The following is a 19,282-nucleotide window of genomic DNA, read 5'->3' as shown; positions in this document are numbered from 1 at the left end:
CCGGCTCCATGGCAACCGGTACATACTGCTAGGAGGCGCGGCTTCAAGACTGCACGGCGCATGCGCGGCGGCCTCTTGGATCACGTGCTCTGCAGGAGCGGAAACAGCGCCTCTGTGGAGGGGAGTCCTTCCGGGTTGGCCTGGTGGCGGCTTGGTGAGTATAATGCTGTATGGGCTGACGAGTTCTGCCGGTCAGTGTTGTCATGGGGACATGTCTGTGGTGTCCAGGAGGGCTGTGCAGTCATATCGCCCGCCTCCTGTCCCCCCGGCAGTTGCAGGGTACATTGGTTGGTGACTACGCTGGCACACAGGTCGGCAGTTACGGGATACACTATTCACCCCCATTTGCGCCTGTTTCCTCGTGTCACATAGTCCCCACAGTTCGCATGGTCTCCGGGTTAGACACCGAGGAATGCTGGGAGGATGGGGGTTCCAGAGAAGTACCCATAATTCACCTGGTTACCCCCCACTGGGTCGGAGGGTAGAAGACTCGTGCTCTGGGTGAGCCAACCGTGTAGTTGTATTTGGGTTGGAGTTCTGTTGTTGTGGCCCTCTGTGGCACGGGAGCCAATATTACATGAACTCACCAGATTGGGTAAGCACTGGACAGCCAGGGAGTCTCCAGCTTACCACCCTACCACAAAGCACAAGAAGATGCACCGAAGCGGGAGCTCAAGAGCCGATCAAACGATCCCTGGTCCTCCAGATGCCTCATCCCATCACTGGGCAGTCAGTGGAGAGCCGTGCCGTCGCCATACTAGTTATTACCCTGCCATTATGTATGGCTAATCCCCAGACCCCCATTATCACTCAGCAGTGAGGGTCCCTCACAGCTTTCATCCAGCTTACTGGCGGTCCTCTTTGCCCTAAAATTGTAGTCAGGTTTTTGACCTATTAGAATACCTAAGTGTGACCAAGTGCAAAAAACATACTGGCATCATGCCACTCCTGGGTGGCTGTAAGGTAACCCACTACTTGTGTTGGCTAGTAACAACAATCACTTACAGGGGTTGTCCCACTGTGCAAAATGGCTCTACATACTTCTGTATGGCTATTACAACGCACTTTATAATATAATGTGTGCTTTGTAATTATGCCATACAGAAGATATATACTTACCTGTCTGTTGCCCCCCCCCCCTATATTTACCTGTCTGTTGCCCCCCCCCTATATTTACCTGTCTGTTGCCCCCCCCCTATATTTACCTGTCTGTTGCCCCCCCCCTATATTTACCTGTCTGTTGCCCCCCCCCTATATTTACCTGTCTGTTGCCCCCCCCCTATATTTACCTGTCTGTTGCCCCCCCCCCTATATTTACCTGTCTGTTGCCCCCCCCTATATTTACCTGTCTGTTGCCCCCCCCCCTATATTTACCTGTCTGTTGCCCCCCCCCCTATATTTACCTGTCTGTTGCCCCCCCCCCTATATTTACCTGTCTGTTGCCCCCCCCCTATATTTACCTGTCTGTTGCCCCCCCTATATTTACCTGTCTGTTGCCCCCCCCCTATATTTACCTGTCTGTTGCCCCCCCCCTATATTTACCTGTCTGTTGCCCCCCCCTATATTTACCTGTCTGTTGCCCCCCCCCCTATATTTACCTGTCTGTTGCCCCCCCCTATATTTACCTGTCTGTTGCCCCCCCCCCTATATTTACCTGTCTGTTGCCCCCCCCTATATTTACCTGTCTGTTGCCCCCCCCCTATATTTACCTGTCTGTTGCCCCCCCCCTATATTTACCTGTCTGTTGCCCCCCCCCTATATTTACCTGTCTGTTGCCCCCCCCCTATATTTACCTGTCTGTTGCCCCCCCCTATATTTACCTGTCTGTTGCCCCCCCCCTATATTTACCTGTCTGTTGCCCCCCCCCCTATATTTACCTGTCTGTTGCCCCCCCCCCTATATTTACCTGTCTGTTGCCCCCCCCCTATATTTACCTGTCTGTTGCCCCCCCCCTATATTTACCTGTCTGTTGCCCGCCCCCCCCCTATATTTACCTGTCTGTTGCCCCCCCTATATTTACCTGTCTGTTGCCGCCCCCCCTATATTTACCTGTCTGTAGCCCCCCCCCCCTATATTTACCTGTCTGTAGCCCCCCCCCCCTATATTTACCTGTCTGTAGCCCCCCCCCCCTATATTTACCTGTCTGTAGCCCCCCCCCCTATATTTACCTGTCTGTTGCCGCCCCCCCTATATTTACCTGTCTGTTGCCGCCCCCCCCTATATTTACCTGTCTGTTGCCGCCCCCCCCCTATATTTACCTGTCTGTTGCCCCCCCCCCCCTATATTTACCTGTCTGTTGCCGCCCCCCCCTATATTTGCCTGTCTGTTGCCCCCCCCTATATTTACCTGTCTGTTGCCCCCCTCCTATATTTACCTGTCTGTTGCCCCCCCTCCTATATTTACCTGTCTGTTGCCCCCCTCCTATATTTACCTGTCTGTTGCCCCCCTCCTATATTTACCTGTCTGTTGCCCCCCTCCTATATTTACCTGTCTGTTGCCCCCCTCCTATATTTACCTGTCTGTTGCCCCCCTCCTATATTTACCTGTCTGTTGCCCCCCTCCTATATTTACCTGTCTGTTGCCCCCCTCCTATATTTACCTGTCTGTTGCCCGCCCCCCTCCTATATTTACCTGTCTGTTGCCCGCCCCCCTCCTATATTTACCTGTCTGTTGCCCGCCCCCCTCCTATATTTACCTGTCTGTTGCCCGCCCCCCTCCTATATTTACCTGTCTGTTGCCCGCCCCCCTCCTATATTTACCTGTCTGTTGCCCGCCCCCCTCCTATATTTACCTGTCTGTTGCCCGCCCCCCTCCTATATTTACCTGTCTGTTGCCCGCCCCCCTCCTATATTTACCTGTCTGTTGCCCGCCCCCCTCCTATATTTACCTGTCTGTTGCCCGCCCCCCTCCTATATTTACCTGTCTGTTGCCCGCCCCCCTCCTATATTTACCTGTCTGTTGCCCGGCCCCCTCCTATATTTACCTGTCTGTTGCCTTGGCTCCGACCAGTCCAGCGGTGGCTCTTCCCCTAACAGTCCCGTAGGCGCTGTAGCTGGTAGCTGGCTGGTCAGGTCCCTGCGGGAGTCGGGCGGGCTGTCACTTAGCACGGGGGGGGGGGGGGTGCGGGACTCGGGATGTCGCTTAGAAGGGGGGGGGGGGGGGGTGCGGGACTCGGGATGTCGCTTAGAGGGGGGGGGTGCGGGACTCGGGATGTCACTTAGCACGTCACCTGGTGCGTATCGCGTCACAGCCAACCACAGTAACACTGCCGATCAGCGTCTTGCCCATCCACTATATGGCGCTGGCCCTATCAGGAACTAGTCATGCATAAAGGCATTTCTGGGATTAGAATAAGCGTGGCCAACCACAAAATGGCGCCTCCGTAATAGAAAACAATGGAGCACGCCAACCAAGGGTGCCTATACATGAAGTATATTATATATAAGAGCAGAAATTGCTTTGGCACATAAGCGAATACTGCTAATTCACAAAAAGCTCACAAGGTGCCAGCAAAACATTAGTCACCTATACTAATAAGGCCGAACAGAAGAAAGTTATTGTAGATAAGTTCTTGCGGGGGTGGGGGGTGCTGTCACATAGACTTGTCGTGGTGGAGTGTGCTGTCACATAGACTTGTCGCTGTGGGGTGTGCTGTCACATAGACTTGTCGCTGTGGAGTGTGCTGTCACATAGACTTGTCGCTGTGGAGTGTGCTGTCACATAGACTTGTCGCTGTGGGGTGTGCTGTCACATAGACTTGTCGCTGTGGGGTGTGCTGTCACATAGACTTGTCGCTGTGGGGTGTGCTGTCACATAGACTTGTCGCTGTGGGGTGTGCTGTCACATAGACTTGTCGCTGTGGGGTGTGCTGTCACATAGACTTGTCGCTGTGGGGTGTGCTGTCACATAGACTTGTCGCTGTGGGGTGTGCTGTCACATAGACTTGTCGCTGTGGGGTGTGCTGTCACATAGACTTGTCGCTGTGGGGTGTGCTGTCACATAGACTTGTCGCTGTGGGGTGTGCTGTCACATAGACTTGTCGCTGTGGGGTGTGCTGTCACATAGACTTGTCGCTGTGGGGTGTGCTGTCACATAGACTTGTCGCTGTGGGGTGTGCTGTCACATAGACTTGTCGCTGTGGGGTGTGCTGTCACATAGACTTGTCGCTGTGGGGTGTGCTGTCACATAGACTTGTCGCTGTGCTGTTTGCTGTCACATAGACTTGTCGCTGTGCTGTTTGCTGTCACATAGACTTGTCGCTGTGCTGTTTGCTGTCACATAGACTTGTCGCTGTGCTGTTTGCTGTCACATAGACTTTTCGCTGTGCTGTTTGCTGTCACATAGACTTTTCGCTGTGCTGTTTGCTGTCACATAGACTTTTCGCTGTGCTGTTTGCTGTCACATAGACTTTTCGCTGTGCTGTCACGTAGACTTTTCGCTGTGCTGTCACGTAGACTTGTCGCTGTTTGCTGTCACGTAGACTTGTCGCTGTTTGCTGTCACGTAGACTTGTCGCTGTGTGCTGTCACGTAGACTTGTCGCTGTGTGCTGTCACGTAGACTTGTCGCTGTGTGCTGTCACGTAGACTTGGCGCTGTGTGCTGTCACGTAGACTTGGCGCTGTGTGCTGTCACGTAGACTTGGCGCTGTGTGCTGTCACGTAGACTTGGCGCTGTGTGCTGTCACGTAGACTTGGCGCTGTGTGCTGTCACGTAGACTTGGCGCTGTGTGCTGTCACGTAGACTTGGCGCTGTGTGCTGTCACGTAGACTTGGCGCTGTGTGCTGTCACGTAGACTTGGCGCTGTGTGCTGTCACGTAGACTTGGCGCTGTGTGCTGTCACGTAGACTTGGCGCTGTGTGCTGTCACGTAGACTTGGCGCTGTGTGCTGTCACGTAGACTTGGCGCTGTGTGCTGTCACGTAGACTTGGCGCTGTGTGCTGTCACGTAGACTTGGCGCTGTGTGCTGTCACGTAGACTTGGCGCTGTGTGCTGTCACGTAGACTTGGCGCTGTGTGCTGTCACGTAGACTTGGCGCTGTGTGCTGTCACGTAGACTTGGCGCTGTGTGCTGTCACGTAGACTTGGCGCTGTGTGCTGTCACGTAGACTTGGCGCTGTGTGCTGTCACGTAGACTTGGCGCTGTGTGCTGTCACGTAGACTTGGCGCTGTGTGCTGTCACGTAGACTTGGCGCTGTGTGCTGTCACGTAGACTTGGCGCTGTGTGCTGTCACGTAGACTTGGCGCTGTGTGCTGTCACGTAGACTTGGCGCTGTGTGCTGTCACGTAGACTAGGCGCTGTGTGCTGTCACGTAGAGCTGTCGCCGTGGGGTTGGGGGGGGACACTGGAGGGTCACTGGAGGGGTGCACTGTAGGGGGGGTGACACTGTGTGTGGGGGGGGGGGGCGTGTGTGTTGGGGGCACTGAGGGGGTGTACTGTGGGGGGGGGGGGTCATTGTCTGGGGTGCACTGTGTGGCGGCACTGTGAGGGGGGGGGGCGTGTAGGGCATGTTTGGTGCTACTTTCACTTTCAATGGCAGAGGATCACGATCTCCTGCTCTGACAGCTGTACAGGAGATTCCTTCATCTCCCCGCATGTCCCCTCATCACTGGACACTGGGACAATGATGGGACAATGATGGGACAATGATGGGACAATGATGGGACAATGATGGGACAGGGCTGTCAGTGTTCAGTGATGAGGGAACACGCTGGGGAGAGGAAGGAATCTACTGCTAACAGCTGTCACAGCAGGAGATCGTGATCCTCTGCCATTGAAAGTACTGCTAGAGATCACGATCTGCTCCTACAGCTCTGACAGCTGTAGCAGGAGATTCCTTCATCTCCTCAGCATGTCCCCTCATTACTGGACACTGGGACAATGATGTGACAATGATGTGACAGGGCTGTCACAGTGTCCAGTGACGAGGGGACATGCTGGGGAGAGGAAGGAATCTCCTGCTACAGCTGTCACCGCAGTAGCAGGAGATCGCACTGCTCTCCCTGCCCTCTCATTGCTCTGAATGGGGCCGGACGGCTGCCGGCTCCATTCAAAGCAGTGAAGCGTGCGTCTCCATTATGACGCCGGTCCTCCAGTCATGTGACTGGAGAGCGCACACTGAGGAGAGAGAGGCAGCAGTGCATCATGGGAACTACCCAGCGGCGCCATCTTTGAAAAATCCTTAAGGCCAGCTTTATAAGGGGAAGAAAAGGAATAAAAAGGGGAGCAGAATATCGTTTTTTGTGTAAAGCTGTAGTGTGTGATGCTTCTACTCTACAGGGCATTCATGGGGAAAAAAAATCAGTTTGGGCGGCGGGACAACCCCTTTAAGCTTGAATTGCATTAGTTTGATTAACCAGCCCCCCAATACTGAAAGCTTTAGATGGTTTTATTTGTCCGTTCATTGCACCAGTGAGGGATAAACTACTGAAAGCCGTCACAGATTCTCCTCCAGCTCTCTGAGGCTGACAGCCCCTCCCTCTAGAATTCATCGTATGTGTGAGGACGCATTCACCCTGTCTAGTACTAGAGCCACACAGCAGATTTCACTGTCAACGTATAACCTTAATATCCCCCTCCTTCCACACGACACAAACAGAGGGGACATCCATCCATTCTGATAAGCTTGGCAAGCAGAATCACACAAGACAGCCAACAACTTACAAACGCAGGTCCAACTGTCTTACCACAATTTGATGGCTGGCAACAATCCTCAGAAGACGACACATACCCGATTACTCCTTATATCGCCCATGCATCACTTCCTCTGTTGCTCTACTCCAGCCAGGGGTTGGAGTTAATAAAGAGCCAAATTAGGCACAGAGAGGTGATTTAAATGGGCCAGATGTCAGATTTGATTGCCCGCGAGCAGTAGAGGCCCCCCCCCCCCCCCCTGCCGGATCCTAAGTGCTGAGACACAAAGCTTAACAGGACGGTAAAAGGGGAATGCTGGGAGAGTGCGGACAACAGTCAGTGGGGCTGTGGCTACAAAGCTATGCAGTTGACTTGCTGACCCAAAGACTCGCAGGTCCTGGTATGTAATCACTTGTTATTGCACTTCTGTTCCTACAGTAAAGGCACATCTATGCTGAAGTTTTATTGTCTCCCTACAAGACATGGTCCTCTGCCTGAGCACCCCCCGAAGGACGGGCATGGGCCAACGCAGGATATTCAGAAGTGTCTACAACCTCACTCGTGACATCATCTGCCTTCTGATTGGAGAGGTGAGGAGTTACGCTACATGACATCCCTCTGTTCTTCAGCGACGCTTGGATTAGATTTTGTGGTCCTGTGAATACATGCAGTTAGTATTTCCGTATACAGGATTACACAGTAGTGAGGATGACAGCTGGGGAGTCTGTGACGTCTATCGGCCATCCTTGTGCGTCAGGAAAGGACACCAGGACAGACGGACGTATCTCGGAGCCTCCAGGTCACTCCTTGATGCATGATGGAACCAAAACGCAGGAGATACTGGACCTCACCAACGACATGATGGAGCTGCTGACCGGAGAGGTGAGCGCTGCGGGGATGGGGGACATTATAGAGTAACACAAGGGAGGTGTGGATGATGACTGTTATTGTATCAGGTTCCTATAAGGTGTCAGGATGTGGCAGTCTTCTTCTCCATGGAGGAGTGGGAGTACCTAGAAGGACACAAGGAAATGTACAAGGATGTCATGATGGCGGACCACCGGCCCCTGACGTTACCGGGTAAGATGTAACTCATTAACCCTTTCCAATCCCATTTGCATCCTGGTTTCCTAGGGGGCTTACTCTTTTTCTGCCGTTATACAATGGCGCTATCTGCTGGCTAAAGCCAGTATTGCATGAGGTGATACGTTGGATAGGCTTCGACAGCAGAGAGGCTGGCAATATACAGTAAGAGACCCCCGACGGACGTCTTCCAACATCCGAGCTGTACAGCCTTAAATCATAATGTCTTCAGATGTCAGACAGTAGATTGGAAAGTGCAAAAGTATAGTGGTGCAGCAGCACCCAGCAAAAATAAACCATAGGCAGGTGCGAGGTGTGGGCAGGAAAGGCTGCAAGCTCACCAGGTTCCAAAGCTGCCAGAACCACACAGTCCATTTCCAATAATAAGGATAAGAGCAGCACAACCAATCGTCCAGAAAATATCCTGCTTTATTTTAATCCAAGCTTGAAAAAGGCTCTTTGGAGCTGAAACGTTGCTGCCCTTTACTGTGTATGCATTAAAATAAAGCAGGATATTTTCTGGATGATTGGTTGTGCTGCTCTTATCCTTATTATTGGAAGTAGATTGGAAAGGGCTAACTACCCCCATTATCTGATTACAGAAGCCATATGTTCAGTCACTACAAGTAGATCCAGTAAGAGTAAAACATCCAGATCTGCTGTATTCCCACAATGCTAGAATAAGGAGGAACCAGCAAAAGAAAAGACCCGCTGCTGGAAACGTCAGAAAGCATTGGTGCTGTTCAGGCCTTAATGGAAATCAATGTTATCTGCACCCCTCGGCAACCGAACGGTCACCTGCAATCACTAACTGAAATTCCTAGTTGCAGGATGGACATTTTCAAAGAAGTAAACAATAAACTGAATGATCCAAGCTGCTGACTGCTCTGCTTGTTTGCGATCGGTCCACCCGGGGTACTGCAGCAACTCTGCTGATAAAACCCTTCATCTTAAAGACGCATTCAGTGTGACGAGACATAAACATATACCGACTTAAGCCGCATTTATAGGAGCCTTTGATTCTCAGCCAGGTTTTCCTCTTCCTATCTTGTAAACAAGTCGATAGTCGAGGCTCTTCTTGCCACAAATCTGCAGCCTTTTAGTAATAAATCATGTGGATACGAGGTAGGAAGGTCTTTAAAGGGATAAATTCGCATACCATAGTTGTATCTGAACCCCTTAATTATGCATCTTTTTTATTCCATTCCCCCCCCCCCCTTCCTTTTAAAATAATTGCTGTAGGAGGGCTTGTTTTTTTGCGGGACGGGTTGTATTTTTCACTGGTGCTATTTAATATACCGTATAATGTACTGAAAAACGTAAAAAAAATTAAATGGAGTAAAATGAAGAAAAAAAACGACATTCCACCATCTTTCAGTGCGTTCTGTTTCTACGGTTCACAAACTGCAACAAAACCGACATGATAGCGTACCGACCCGTACAATAAAGTTAACTACGATACCAAACCTGTATAGTTATTATTTTTTACTGTACTATTATTTTTTTCAAAGACACTAAATTTTTTATTTTCTGGCGGCATCTTCTGCGCACAATAACTTTTTACATAGTTCTGCGAGGGCTTATTTTTGGCAGGATGTCCTGTAGTTTGTTAGTACCATTTTGAAAATAAATACATACAACTTTTTGATCGCTTTTTAGTGCATTTTTTTCTGGGAGGCAGGGTGGCCGAAAAGGTGCTTTTCTGGCGTTCTTAATTTTTTTTTTTGGGCGACGTTCACTACTCTGACAGATCAGACTTTTACAGACGTGGCGATACCAAATTATGTATTTTTTATGTTTTAGATTTTTTCTTATAGATATGGCAAAAGTGTGTGATTTTAAACTTTTCATTACTTTTTTTTTGGGGGGGGGTTGTTTTTACAATTAGTAAAACTTTATTAATCTTGTTTTTACTTTTTTATTTTTAGCCCCCCCCCCCCTCCTTCTCAGGGGACCACAACCAGCTATGCTTTGATCGCTCCTGCAGTATGATGTAATGCCATAGCAATACATAGATTGCCTGTCAGATCACAGTACTATCAGGCCACCCCACGGGGACGACTTGCTAGGCAGTTTGCTAAGGCAGCCCTGGGGCCTTTCAGAAGGCCCCTGGCTGCCATGACACCTGTACAGCTCCCTGCGATCTTACGCGGGGGGCCGTACAGAACCTCCGAACATCCTTTGAGGGATTTAAATGCCGCAGTCAGAATTAACAGCAGCATTTAAAGGGTTAATAGCACTGATCAGCCACGCGGCTGATTGCAACTATTGCCCGCAGGTGTCAGCTGTATTAAACAGCTGGCGCCTGTGCTGTATGAAGGGCGCCGTGCGATCTCTTTTCATACATATCCTGACGCTGCAGGAAATAACTACATCCTGGAGCGTTAAGGGGTTAATATATGAAAAACGGTTTGTAACAAAACTACGTTCACAACTAGTAAAAACTATATTTCCACTCGTGGATTCACATCCTAGAAGTATGTAGACACCTCTTGTGCAGCAGCTTAGACTCCACTCCTAGACAAATCCATATCGTTAGCCTTGTCTGGCTTTAAAATCATATGTCTGCTCCTAAAAAAATATGAGGCGTGATATTGGGCTTCTCTGAATACCCAACCCCTCTACAGCCCCCCCCTGCCCCTCTTGGGGGTTGTCCTCGTTAGGGCTGGGACCACCAACTCTGTTGTAGTTGCTGCAAAAAAACTACATTCCATTTAGCTCTATTTTCTCATCCGAAAACTGTCAATTTGACCAAACCCATTAAACCCCGTTGTCAGTCGGTGGATCAGACTGTCCTGGACAGAGGTTACACAAGGATAAATCGCACCCTGTGTAATTGATTCCTATGTTCCTTTTTCCCTTAGCAGATGCCCTCCTCAACGATCACCTATAGACACATGCCTAGTGTGGTAAATCTGGGCATGTAGAGATATCTATTCTGTATCACTTAAAGTATTTTAATTTTTTGTTCCTTTCTCATTCAAGATGGCTTTCCGGGTCATGTCCTCCATAAGAAAGCCTCGTGCCACTTGAGCGACCTAGAAAACGTTGAGGCCTACAAGGAGGCGATGACAGAAAGGGTGCTAAAACTTTCCCTGGACATCATCTACCTGCTTACCAGAGAGGTGAGGGGGATTCTGGGAATTGTCATATGGCCTCACTGTGCCATATGCAGTTATTGGAGTTCAGCTTGAAGCCGAGTGTGGATCTAAAAGAAAAGTCTAATATATTAATAAATCAGATGTTAGAGCAACAAAACAGAAAAATGCCAATATCTTGTCTTGCTGTAAGTAAAGGAGAGATATTAAAGCACCTTCGGCCGCAGTCCTGTCTGCTGACTCGCTGGTATATCAACCATTGTATGTTCTAGATGACGGTATCGTTAGTCACACCGGGACCTAGGTGAGGGGATGAGTGTCTGGAGATGTAATCTCTGTTTCTACATACTCAGGACTTTGAGGTAGTGAAGAATCCATCTGATGAGGTGTCAGGAGGACGGGGCCGTCGAGCTTGTTCTCTGATATATGAAGGTGACAAGCAGAAGATCGTGGAGCTCACCCACAAGATCACCGAGCTGCTGACGGGGGAGGTGAGGACTTATAACACCGGCGCACAAAGCTTACACAGATATGAATCCCATTCTTTGGATTGGGCTCATACACATAAGCAATTGTATATATTTTTTTCTGCATGGCACTGCGATGTGATGTGGGAAACAAATCGCGGCAGGTTCTATCTTTCTGCTTGATCTCGCACCGCCCGTAGTTTTCAGTGGTAGAAACTGTGTGATCCTCTGCAGCGGCTTTCACAGCTGCGCCAGAGGAACCATGAAAACGCGTTTCATCCATGGAGATTTCACATGGCGGGGAGCGGGATTCACGGCCCCATATCACGCACGCTCGTGTGAAGTTAGCCTGAAAGACATGTCTAGATGATAACTATATCGTTTTGACAGGTTCCTATAAGGTGTCAAGATGTGTCTGTCTATTTCTCCATGGAGGAGTGGGACTACTTAGCAGGACACACAGATCTGTTGAATCGCTGCCCCTCTACATCACCTAGTAAGTAAAGGAGAACAGGTTTAGGGCTCATCTGCATGTCTGCGTTGTCTGTTTAGCAACAAAGGATGTATTCATTCACTGAGTGTATCTCCTGCAGACGAATCCCGGGAAACGAATCTATCAGAGAGAGATCCCAGCTGGCTATATTCCCAGAATTATCCCGAGGAATGTCACTTTGTGCCGCCGGACCTTCAGGTAGAGAGCGCTTATATCCTTTGGAGCCAAGTTACAGTTCACACTGCTGGATACTGATTGTGTTTGAGTGGAGCAGGTTTTTAAGTAGGAATCTTTTCTTTGTCGCTTTAAAAAAACAACTTCTGTTCAACTTTGTGGCTAAATTGAAGTTACTTTTTTCACATTTTGCATCAGGGTGAAGATATAATGGATCTTAAAGTTGAAATTGTAGAGAGAGAAGAAGAAGATGAGATGTATACCCAGCATGATCTACAGTCCTTGGAGGAGGAATTTCCTACAGATATTAGCCATGGTGAGTACTAATCTCTGAATATTGAATAGTCAGAAGACCGGGCCGTGTGGTTTACATGAATTTGGGTGTTCTCCTGAGAATCTTTGTTTGAGATACCGTCTTGTGTTTCCCCGACAATAAGATTCTGTCTTATATTAATTTTTGCCCCAAAAGAGTCACTAGGTCTTATTTTCAGGGATATTTTATTTTACTTACCTAGCCGGCTCAGTCCAAGTCCCTCCCGCTGCTCTCCAGAACTCCAGCGCAGTTCCTGCAGTCCCCGGCCGTTCATACAAGATCACTTCTGGGATACAGGATTCATAAATCCCGTCTCTATGATGCCATGATTGTGATTGGCTGAGCAGCACTCGAAGAACCAATCAATGAAAGGTGGTGCTGCCTGTTCCCTTGCATCATGAACCATCATGGATAACAGGCGTGTCCAGCTTGGGCTCCTCTCTTCCAGCTGGAGATATGAAAGATATTTTTATGACCGTTAAGTCTTTAGTTCAGATTTCAAGATTTTTTTTTTTACTTTTAAATTAGAAGCAAAAGCTTTTCCGTTTTTTCAAATGAAGGCCAGAAAGGTTTTGTATCTACACAAGTTATAGGGTGTTACACTTATAGGGGCCTGTTTCAGATAACTTTTGGAATATGCTGTAATTGAGGCATAGCTCTATATCTGATTATTATGTGAAATTTCTTTTTGTATTTGTAGAGGCGAGCTTCTGTGATGCCTCCCATTCCTAGCAGATAGATCCTATCTCTGTCTATTACCCACAGCGAGGCAGCATATAACACAGCACTACTAGCAGAGCCACTATTACTCCATCACTGGAATAACACAGTAAAACACTTACTGGAAGCAGCCGTAGTGCATGTGTGTCTCTGCAGCTGCTTCCCCCTACCCTCTCCATAGACTTCCATAGACTGCAGCTGTACCCTAATCCCTTGTGCATCTGATAATACATCTCATCTCAGCTTCTGTCAAGGCAGATTGATGAGAGTGCCAGGAGGCTGAGTGGAAGGAGAAGTGGTGTCCAATAAGTGGAGAAAGAAGTATTTTTCTCTAAAAAGTATATGTTACAAAGCTGCAATTACAAATCCATTCCATGTGGAGGGGTTATTTCTGCAGCACATGTACAGATGAATGGGACAGTGTGTGCTTCTAACCTTAGGGAGAAAGGCCGGTCTGCTCGGGCATTTGGTTCTAGTTTGTGAAGCTCCACAGTATATTGCCGATTATTGCACACTCTCTGGATTATTGGATGCCAGACTGAGGCTGTTTCACAGTAGTAGATTTAAAAGGTTATGTCTTGTAAACAAGACACACATTGTATAATATATATTAATCAGTTATTAACATCTCATCATATACCCTAGTCCTTAGTATGATATGTAAAGCTTAGGCTATTCTAAAATATATACCACATTCTAAACGTAAATTAGGGGAAAAAAACTATAAAATCGCTTTTATTCCCAGCAGATGACCACAGCAAGTTGTCAGAAGGGCGTCTACTTTTATCTTCAGATTGTAAAATTGAAGACGATCAACATTTTTCAGAAGAAATCCATATTGTCCGAAGTGTCCCCCCAAGACGTTTCGCTGCACGTCGCTTCTCTGAGCACTGGTTTCAAGTTGACCTTTTACCAAATTCATCCAATGTTACACAAAGTACTGAACTAAGAAGTGATAAACTATTTTCATGTTTTGAATGTGGAAAATGTTTTACCCAGAAGTCCAATCTTGTAAGACACAAGAGAACACACACAGGTGAGAAACCATTTACATGTGATAAGTGCAGCAAATCGTTTACTCAGAAGTCACATCTTGTAGGACATCAGGTATTTCACACAGGAGAGAAGCCTTTTTTATGCTCCACATGTGGAAAATGTTTTACACACAGAGCCATTCTTTATAGACATCGTCGGGTTCACACCGGCGAAAGGCCATTTATTTGTGGCCAATGTGGTAAATCTTTTTCTTATAAATCATATCTTGTAGAACATGAGAGGTTTCACATTAAGGAAAGGCCGTACTCCTGTTCAGAATGCGCAAAGTCTTTTGCAAAGAAATCTGTTCTTGTTAAACATCTAAGAGTTCACTCAGAACAGAATCCGTTTCTGTGTTCAGAATGTGAGAAATATTTTACCAAGAAATCAGTATATCTTAAACACCAAAGAATTCATACAGGTGAGAAACCATATTTGTGCTTAGAATGTGGGAAATGTTTTGCCAAGAAATCAGTTCTTCTTGACCATCAAAGAACTCACACAGGAGAAAGGCCGTATCCTTGCTTGGAATGTGGGAAATGTTTTTCTAAGAAATCTGGTCTTGTGAAACATCATCGGACTCACACAGGAGAGAAGCCCTTTCCATGTCCAGAATGTGGAAAGTGTTTTTCACAGAAATCGGGTCTTGTCAAACATCAGAAAATTCACACACTGGAGAAGTCTGCTTCATGTATGGAATGTGAGACGGGTAATACATGTATCCACCCTGAGAGACATCATGGATTTAACAATGATGAGAGGCCGTTTTTATGTACAGAATGTGGGAAAGGGTTTACCCAGAAAGCATATCTCGTTAAACATCAGAAAATTCATACTGGAGAGAAGCCATTTTCATGTTCAGAATGTGGGAAACGTTTCATGCTAAAAGATCATCTAGAGAGACATCAGAGAATTCACACAGGGGAGAAGCCGTTCTCATGTTCAGAATGTGGAAAGTGTTTTACCCAAAAAAAATCTCTTGTTGAACATCACAAAACTCACACTGGTGAGAAACCGTTTTCATGTTCAGAATGTGGAAAATGTTTTACACGTAAATGTCAGCTCGAAATACACCACAGGAGTCACACGGGAGAGAAGCCGTTCTTATGTTCAGAATGTGGTAAATTTTTTATTCAGAAATCGGATCTTGTCAGACATCAGAAAAGTCATGCGGGAGGGAAACTAACAAAGAATGAGAGTGGTGAAGTTCATCGAAGAAATGACCTAGATGAGCGGCCATATTTATGTGCAGAATGTGGGAAATGCTTTACCCAGAAATCATATCTTGTTAAGCATCAAAAATTTCATACAGGTGAAAAACCATATTCTTGTTCAGAATGTGGAAAATGTTTTACGATGAAATCGGGTCTTGTTGAACACCAGAAAATTCACACAGGAGTGAAACCGTTTTCATGTCCAGAATGTGGGAAATGTTTTACACGTAAATCTCAACTTGAGATGCATCAGAGAACTCATACAGGAGAGAAACCATTTTCATGTTCGGAATGTGGGAAATGTTTTATCCAGAGATCAGATCTTATTAGACATTACAGAATTCATACATCTTCAACCGTCTCTAAAGTTCCCAGTGTTTCTGTATTGGATGCATTTACCATTGATCAGCTACACTGCCAAATTTTTGTTACATGAATAGCAAAGTGAATAGACTCTAAGAGGGAAGGCTGAGCTTCCTTCATTAAATGTGTAGAACCGAAAAACGTCTTGTCATCCAGTTAGAGTGCATGGTTCATTTTTTTAAGTACTCTGGAAAAAGCTTGTTATGGGCAAAAAGCTGTTTTTTTTGCATAAAAATTTTCTTAAAGTGTTTGAATCAAATTGACAAGGAGTCAGAGACAGTGAGAACAATAATGATTATGGAGAGCCCCCCACATATTAAGCTTTGTAAAATAAAGGAAACCTATCTAAGGATTTAACCCCCCCCCCCCCCCCTTAGCAACGGCCCCATAGTGTTTTTACGTCCTGCAGATGCAGGACATGTATGAGGAGAGATCGCAGGCGACCTCCCTACATCCTGGGTGATGGCTGTTTTGTACAGCTGACACCAGGCAGCAACAGCTGCGATGAGCCGTGTGGCTCATCGGGGCTGTTAACCCTTTAAATGCCGCTGCCCATTCTGATAGCATTTAAATCCCCCGAACATCGTTCAGGGGTCCTATGTAGTCCCATCGTGATGAGATCGCAGGGAGCCGTGCGGGTGTCATGGCAGCCAGGGGCCTTCTGAAAGTCATGCCCATGGGGTGGTTTGATAGACTGCATGTCAGATCACAGTATTCTATGGCATTACATCATACTGCAGGAGCGATCAAAGCATCACATGTTGTGGTCCCCTAGGAGGACTAAAAAAATGTAAAAATAAGAGCAATAAAGTTTTTTACTAATTATTTAAATAAAATAAAAAAAGTTAGAAAAGTTGGGAAAAAAACGTTTCGCATATTTACCATAAAAGAATCTAAATAATAAAACAACAATACATATTTGCTATCACTCCGTCCGTAAAAATCTGCGCATGGTGCCCGTCGTCCAAAAAAAAACAAAACACCAGAAATGTGCTTTTTTTGGTCACCCTGTCCCTAAGAAAAAATGTAATAAGCAATCAAAAAGTCATACGTATTCGAAAATGGTACCAATGGAAACTATAGGACATTCCGCAAAAAATGAGCCCTCGCACAACTACGTCGACCAGAAGAATAAAAAAGTTACTGGCCGCAAAAGATGGAGACCGAAAATAATAATAAACTTAACTGATAACTTCCGTAAGCCATTAAAAAGTTGTTGTTTTAACATCACATATGATATTGAAAAGCTATTGAAAGGGCACATAAACGGAGGCACAGAAAGTTCTTAAGATGTTCAGTGAAGTTAAACTTTGCTGTATACAGTACTGAAAGGTGCCGAATGGACTACATTGACTATAACTGGGTCCATACAGCAGCGCATCTGTGAGGCAAGATAATTCTTCTGCCTTAGGCAGCCCCACTTACCCCCTTTCCGGTAACATGACAAACACGAAAAGTTACATCCTGTGTTACTGGAGGGTAGTAATGGAGATACTGAACAGAACCTCTGATGCTGATGTGAACAGGCCCTAAGAGGAAAATAAGAAGGGGGTATGGGATGTGAAGGAGCTCTCAAGAGGCAAGATATAGACCCTAAATTTGTGTAGGTCCTTAAGTCAGTTAGTAAAATCTATACTGTCTCTAGAGCCATCTGCGTCAGAAACTCTAGAAACTATCCACACATTCTTGATCATCTGCCTCAAGTTATTGACCCCATTCTGGTCTGGGATGATTTAGTGAATCCTGCCCTGAGCAGGGGGTTGGACCCGATGACCCTGGAGGTCCCTTCTACCTCTACCAGTCTATGATTCATTCACCCACCCTCCTACAGAGGGAACAGTGGTAGACTTCCAGCGTCTGGGGATAATTGTTTGCTGCTGTGAGAACGCCCTTTATAAGGATTGGGATGCGGCCAAGTATGGCTGATATTGAGCATTAGCGCCATATATATGAGCATAGAACTCCTCCACCGGACACAGCATGGTTCCCCCTTCACTGGCGCAACGCCAACAGTGGTGACATACCCAGGGGAAGAACTTATGTAGCAAAGCAGGAGTTCTATACCTTTTGAGAATCTTCCTCTTTTTTTTTGTTATGCACGACATAATGGTTTTGAAAAGCGAAGTCCGTTCTCTTCACTTGTCCTCTCTGGATGTGTCATGATGTGTCATTGTTACACACTTTTGTATGTCAGCATTTTTGTGACCTAAGCCTGTAGATACCTAACCATCCACAGCAAAATGTAACATTTTGGAATGACACATTTAGCACAGAGGAGGCTACATTATGGCACCAGAGTACAACTGGTAGTTCCTAATTTTTTTAATTTTATATATAGAAAGAAAATAGGAAAACATGCAAATCTCACCAATTTTTGCTTGTTATAATTAAAATGGTTGGTTTACAAAAATGTATACCTCAGTCTAATCTCCCCATTACCTTGTGTATAATGCTAAGCGTGTACTTTGTACAAAATATATTGTGACTAACACTTGAGAATGAATGTCTTTTTTTACCCCCTGTGTCTCCTGCTCTTCTGTTATTTCAAGACTCCCATGGCTCTTAAAGTTATTGCAAATGAAAAACGCCAAGCTTTATGATGAGGTGTCCTATCTCTGAGGCAAGATAATCCTCCTGCCATAGGCAGCCCCACTTACCGGAAAGGGGGTAACATGCCAAACATGAAAAGTAGAATAGACCTGTAATGGTGTGTAGATGGTAAGTGATTAAAAACCTTTGATATCAGGACCGGGCAGAGCGCCACAGTCGACACTAGGATGTGTGCTGGGTAGTGGAGCTGAAGGACCTGTGATGTCATCGCAAGTGGTGGAGGTTGAAGGACCTGTGATGTCATCGCAAGAGGTGGAGGTTGAAGGATCTGTGATGTCATCGCAAGAGGTGGAGGTTGAAGGATCTGTGATGTCATCGCAAGTGATGGAGGTTGAAGGACCTGTGATGTCATCGCAAGAGGTGGAGGTTGAAGGATCTGTGATGTCATCGCAAGTGGTGGAGGTTGAAGGACCTGTGATGTTCTCGTAAGAGGTGGAGGTTGAACGTCCTGTGATGGATTTTCGGGTGAGATCTAGGAAATAGCTGTAAGTTGTAGTACTCTCATTCTATAATAGCAGCCTGAATATGCTGGGAGTTGTAGTTCTGTTATAACTCCTCCCTGTAATGTCTGTCTTTTAATATCCTATATTGGCAGCATGGGCATGCGGGGATTTGTAGTTCCACCTCTTATATTTTTCCCTTGTAATTTCCTCTCATAGTCCATAATATTATGGACATGCTAGTATGCCACCCTTGGGGCGCCTTCACACTGACGCACACGTCTCACACAAATATGAAATCCATTCTTTTGAATGGGTTCATTCACATTAGCAATCTTTTTCTGCATGGAAATGCTATGTGGGAAACACATTGCAGCATGACATATCTTTCTGCAATATCGCTCATTGTCCTCAATGGGATCAGCGGTAGCAGCAGCGCCGGCCCCAATGGGAGAACTCCGCGATCCTCTGCCACGGCTGGGAAATCCCTTCATCCACAGGGCTTACACGTGGTGGAGAGCGTGATATCGGGCCGTGAACCACAGCCCGATATCGCCCACGCCAGTGTGAAGGAGTCCCTAGGCTGTGCTTACTCTCAGCCAATACGACGAGGATTTGAGGCAGGAGAAAAGCTGCAGCGTA

At 46.8% G+C, this 19,282-nt stretch overlaps 1 protein-coding gene across 9 annotated transcripts in view; it reads left to right on the top strand.

The window, feature by feature from the left end:
- The window catches only part of LOC136588508 (zinc finger protein 585A-like), a 72,955-nt gene extending 54,855 nt beyond the window's left edge, over nt 1-18,100 (top strand). The window contains exons 1-10 of one of the 9 annotated variants that reach the window (XM_066587785.1): nt 88-154; nt 7,069-7,220; nt 7,321-7,512; nt 7,587-7,710; nt 10,699-10,838; nt 11,165-11,302; nt 11,669-11,774; nt 11,872-11,969; nt 12,144-12,261; nt 13,727-18,100. In XM_066587785.1, coding sequence (XP_066443882.1) covers nt 7,113-7,220; nt 7,321-7,512; nt 7,587-7,710; nt 10,699-10,838; nt 11,165-11,302; nt 11,669-11,774; nt 11,872-11,969; nt 12,144-12,261; nt 13,727-15,663 — 2,961 coding nt within the window. In that variant the 5' untranslated portion in view covers nt 88-154; nt 7,069-7,112 and the 3' untranslated portion in view covers nt 15,664-18,100. The other 8 variants (XM_066587783.1, XM_066587782.1, XM_066587778.1 and 5 more) reach the window with 8 other exon arrangements.
- The last annotated feature ends 1,182 nt before the right edge of the window (nt 18,101-19,282 follow it).

The sequence above is a fragment of the Eleutherodactylus coqui genome, chromosome 13 (genome assembly GCF_035609145.1).
Source record: "Eleutherodactylus coqui strain aEleCoq1 chromosome 13, aEleCoq1.hap1, whole genome shotgun sequence".
NCBI lineage: Eukaryota > Metazoa > Chordata > Amphibia > Anura > Eleutherodactylidae > Eleutherodactylus > Eleutherodactylus coqui.
Note: the sequence above shows the minus strand (reverse complement) of the source record. Positions and strands in the feature narration are given on the sequence as shown.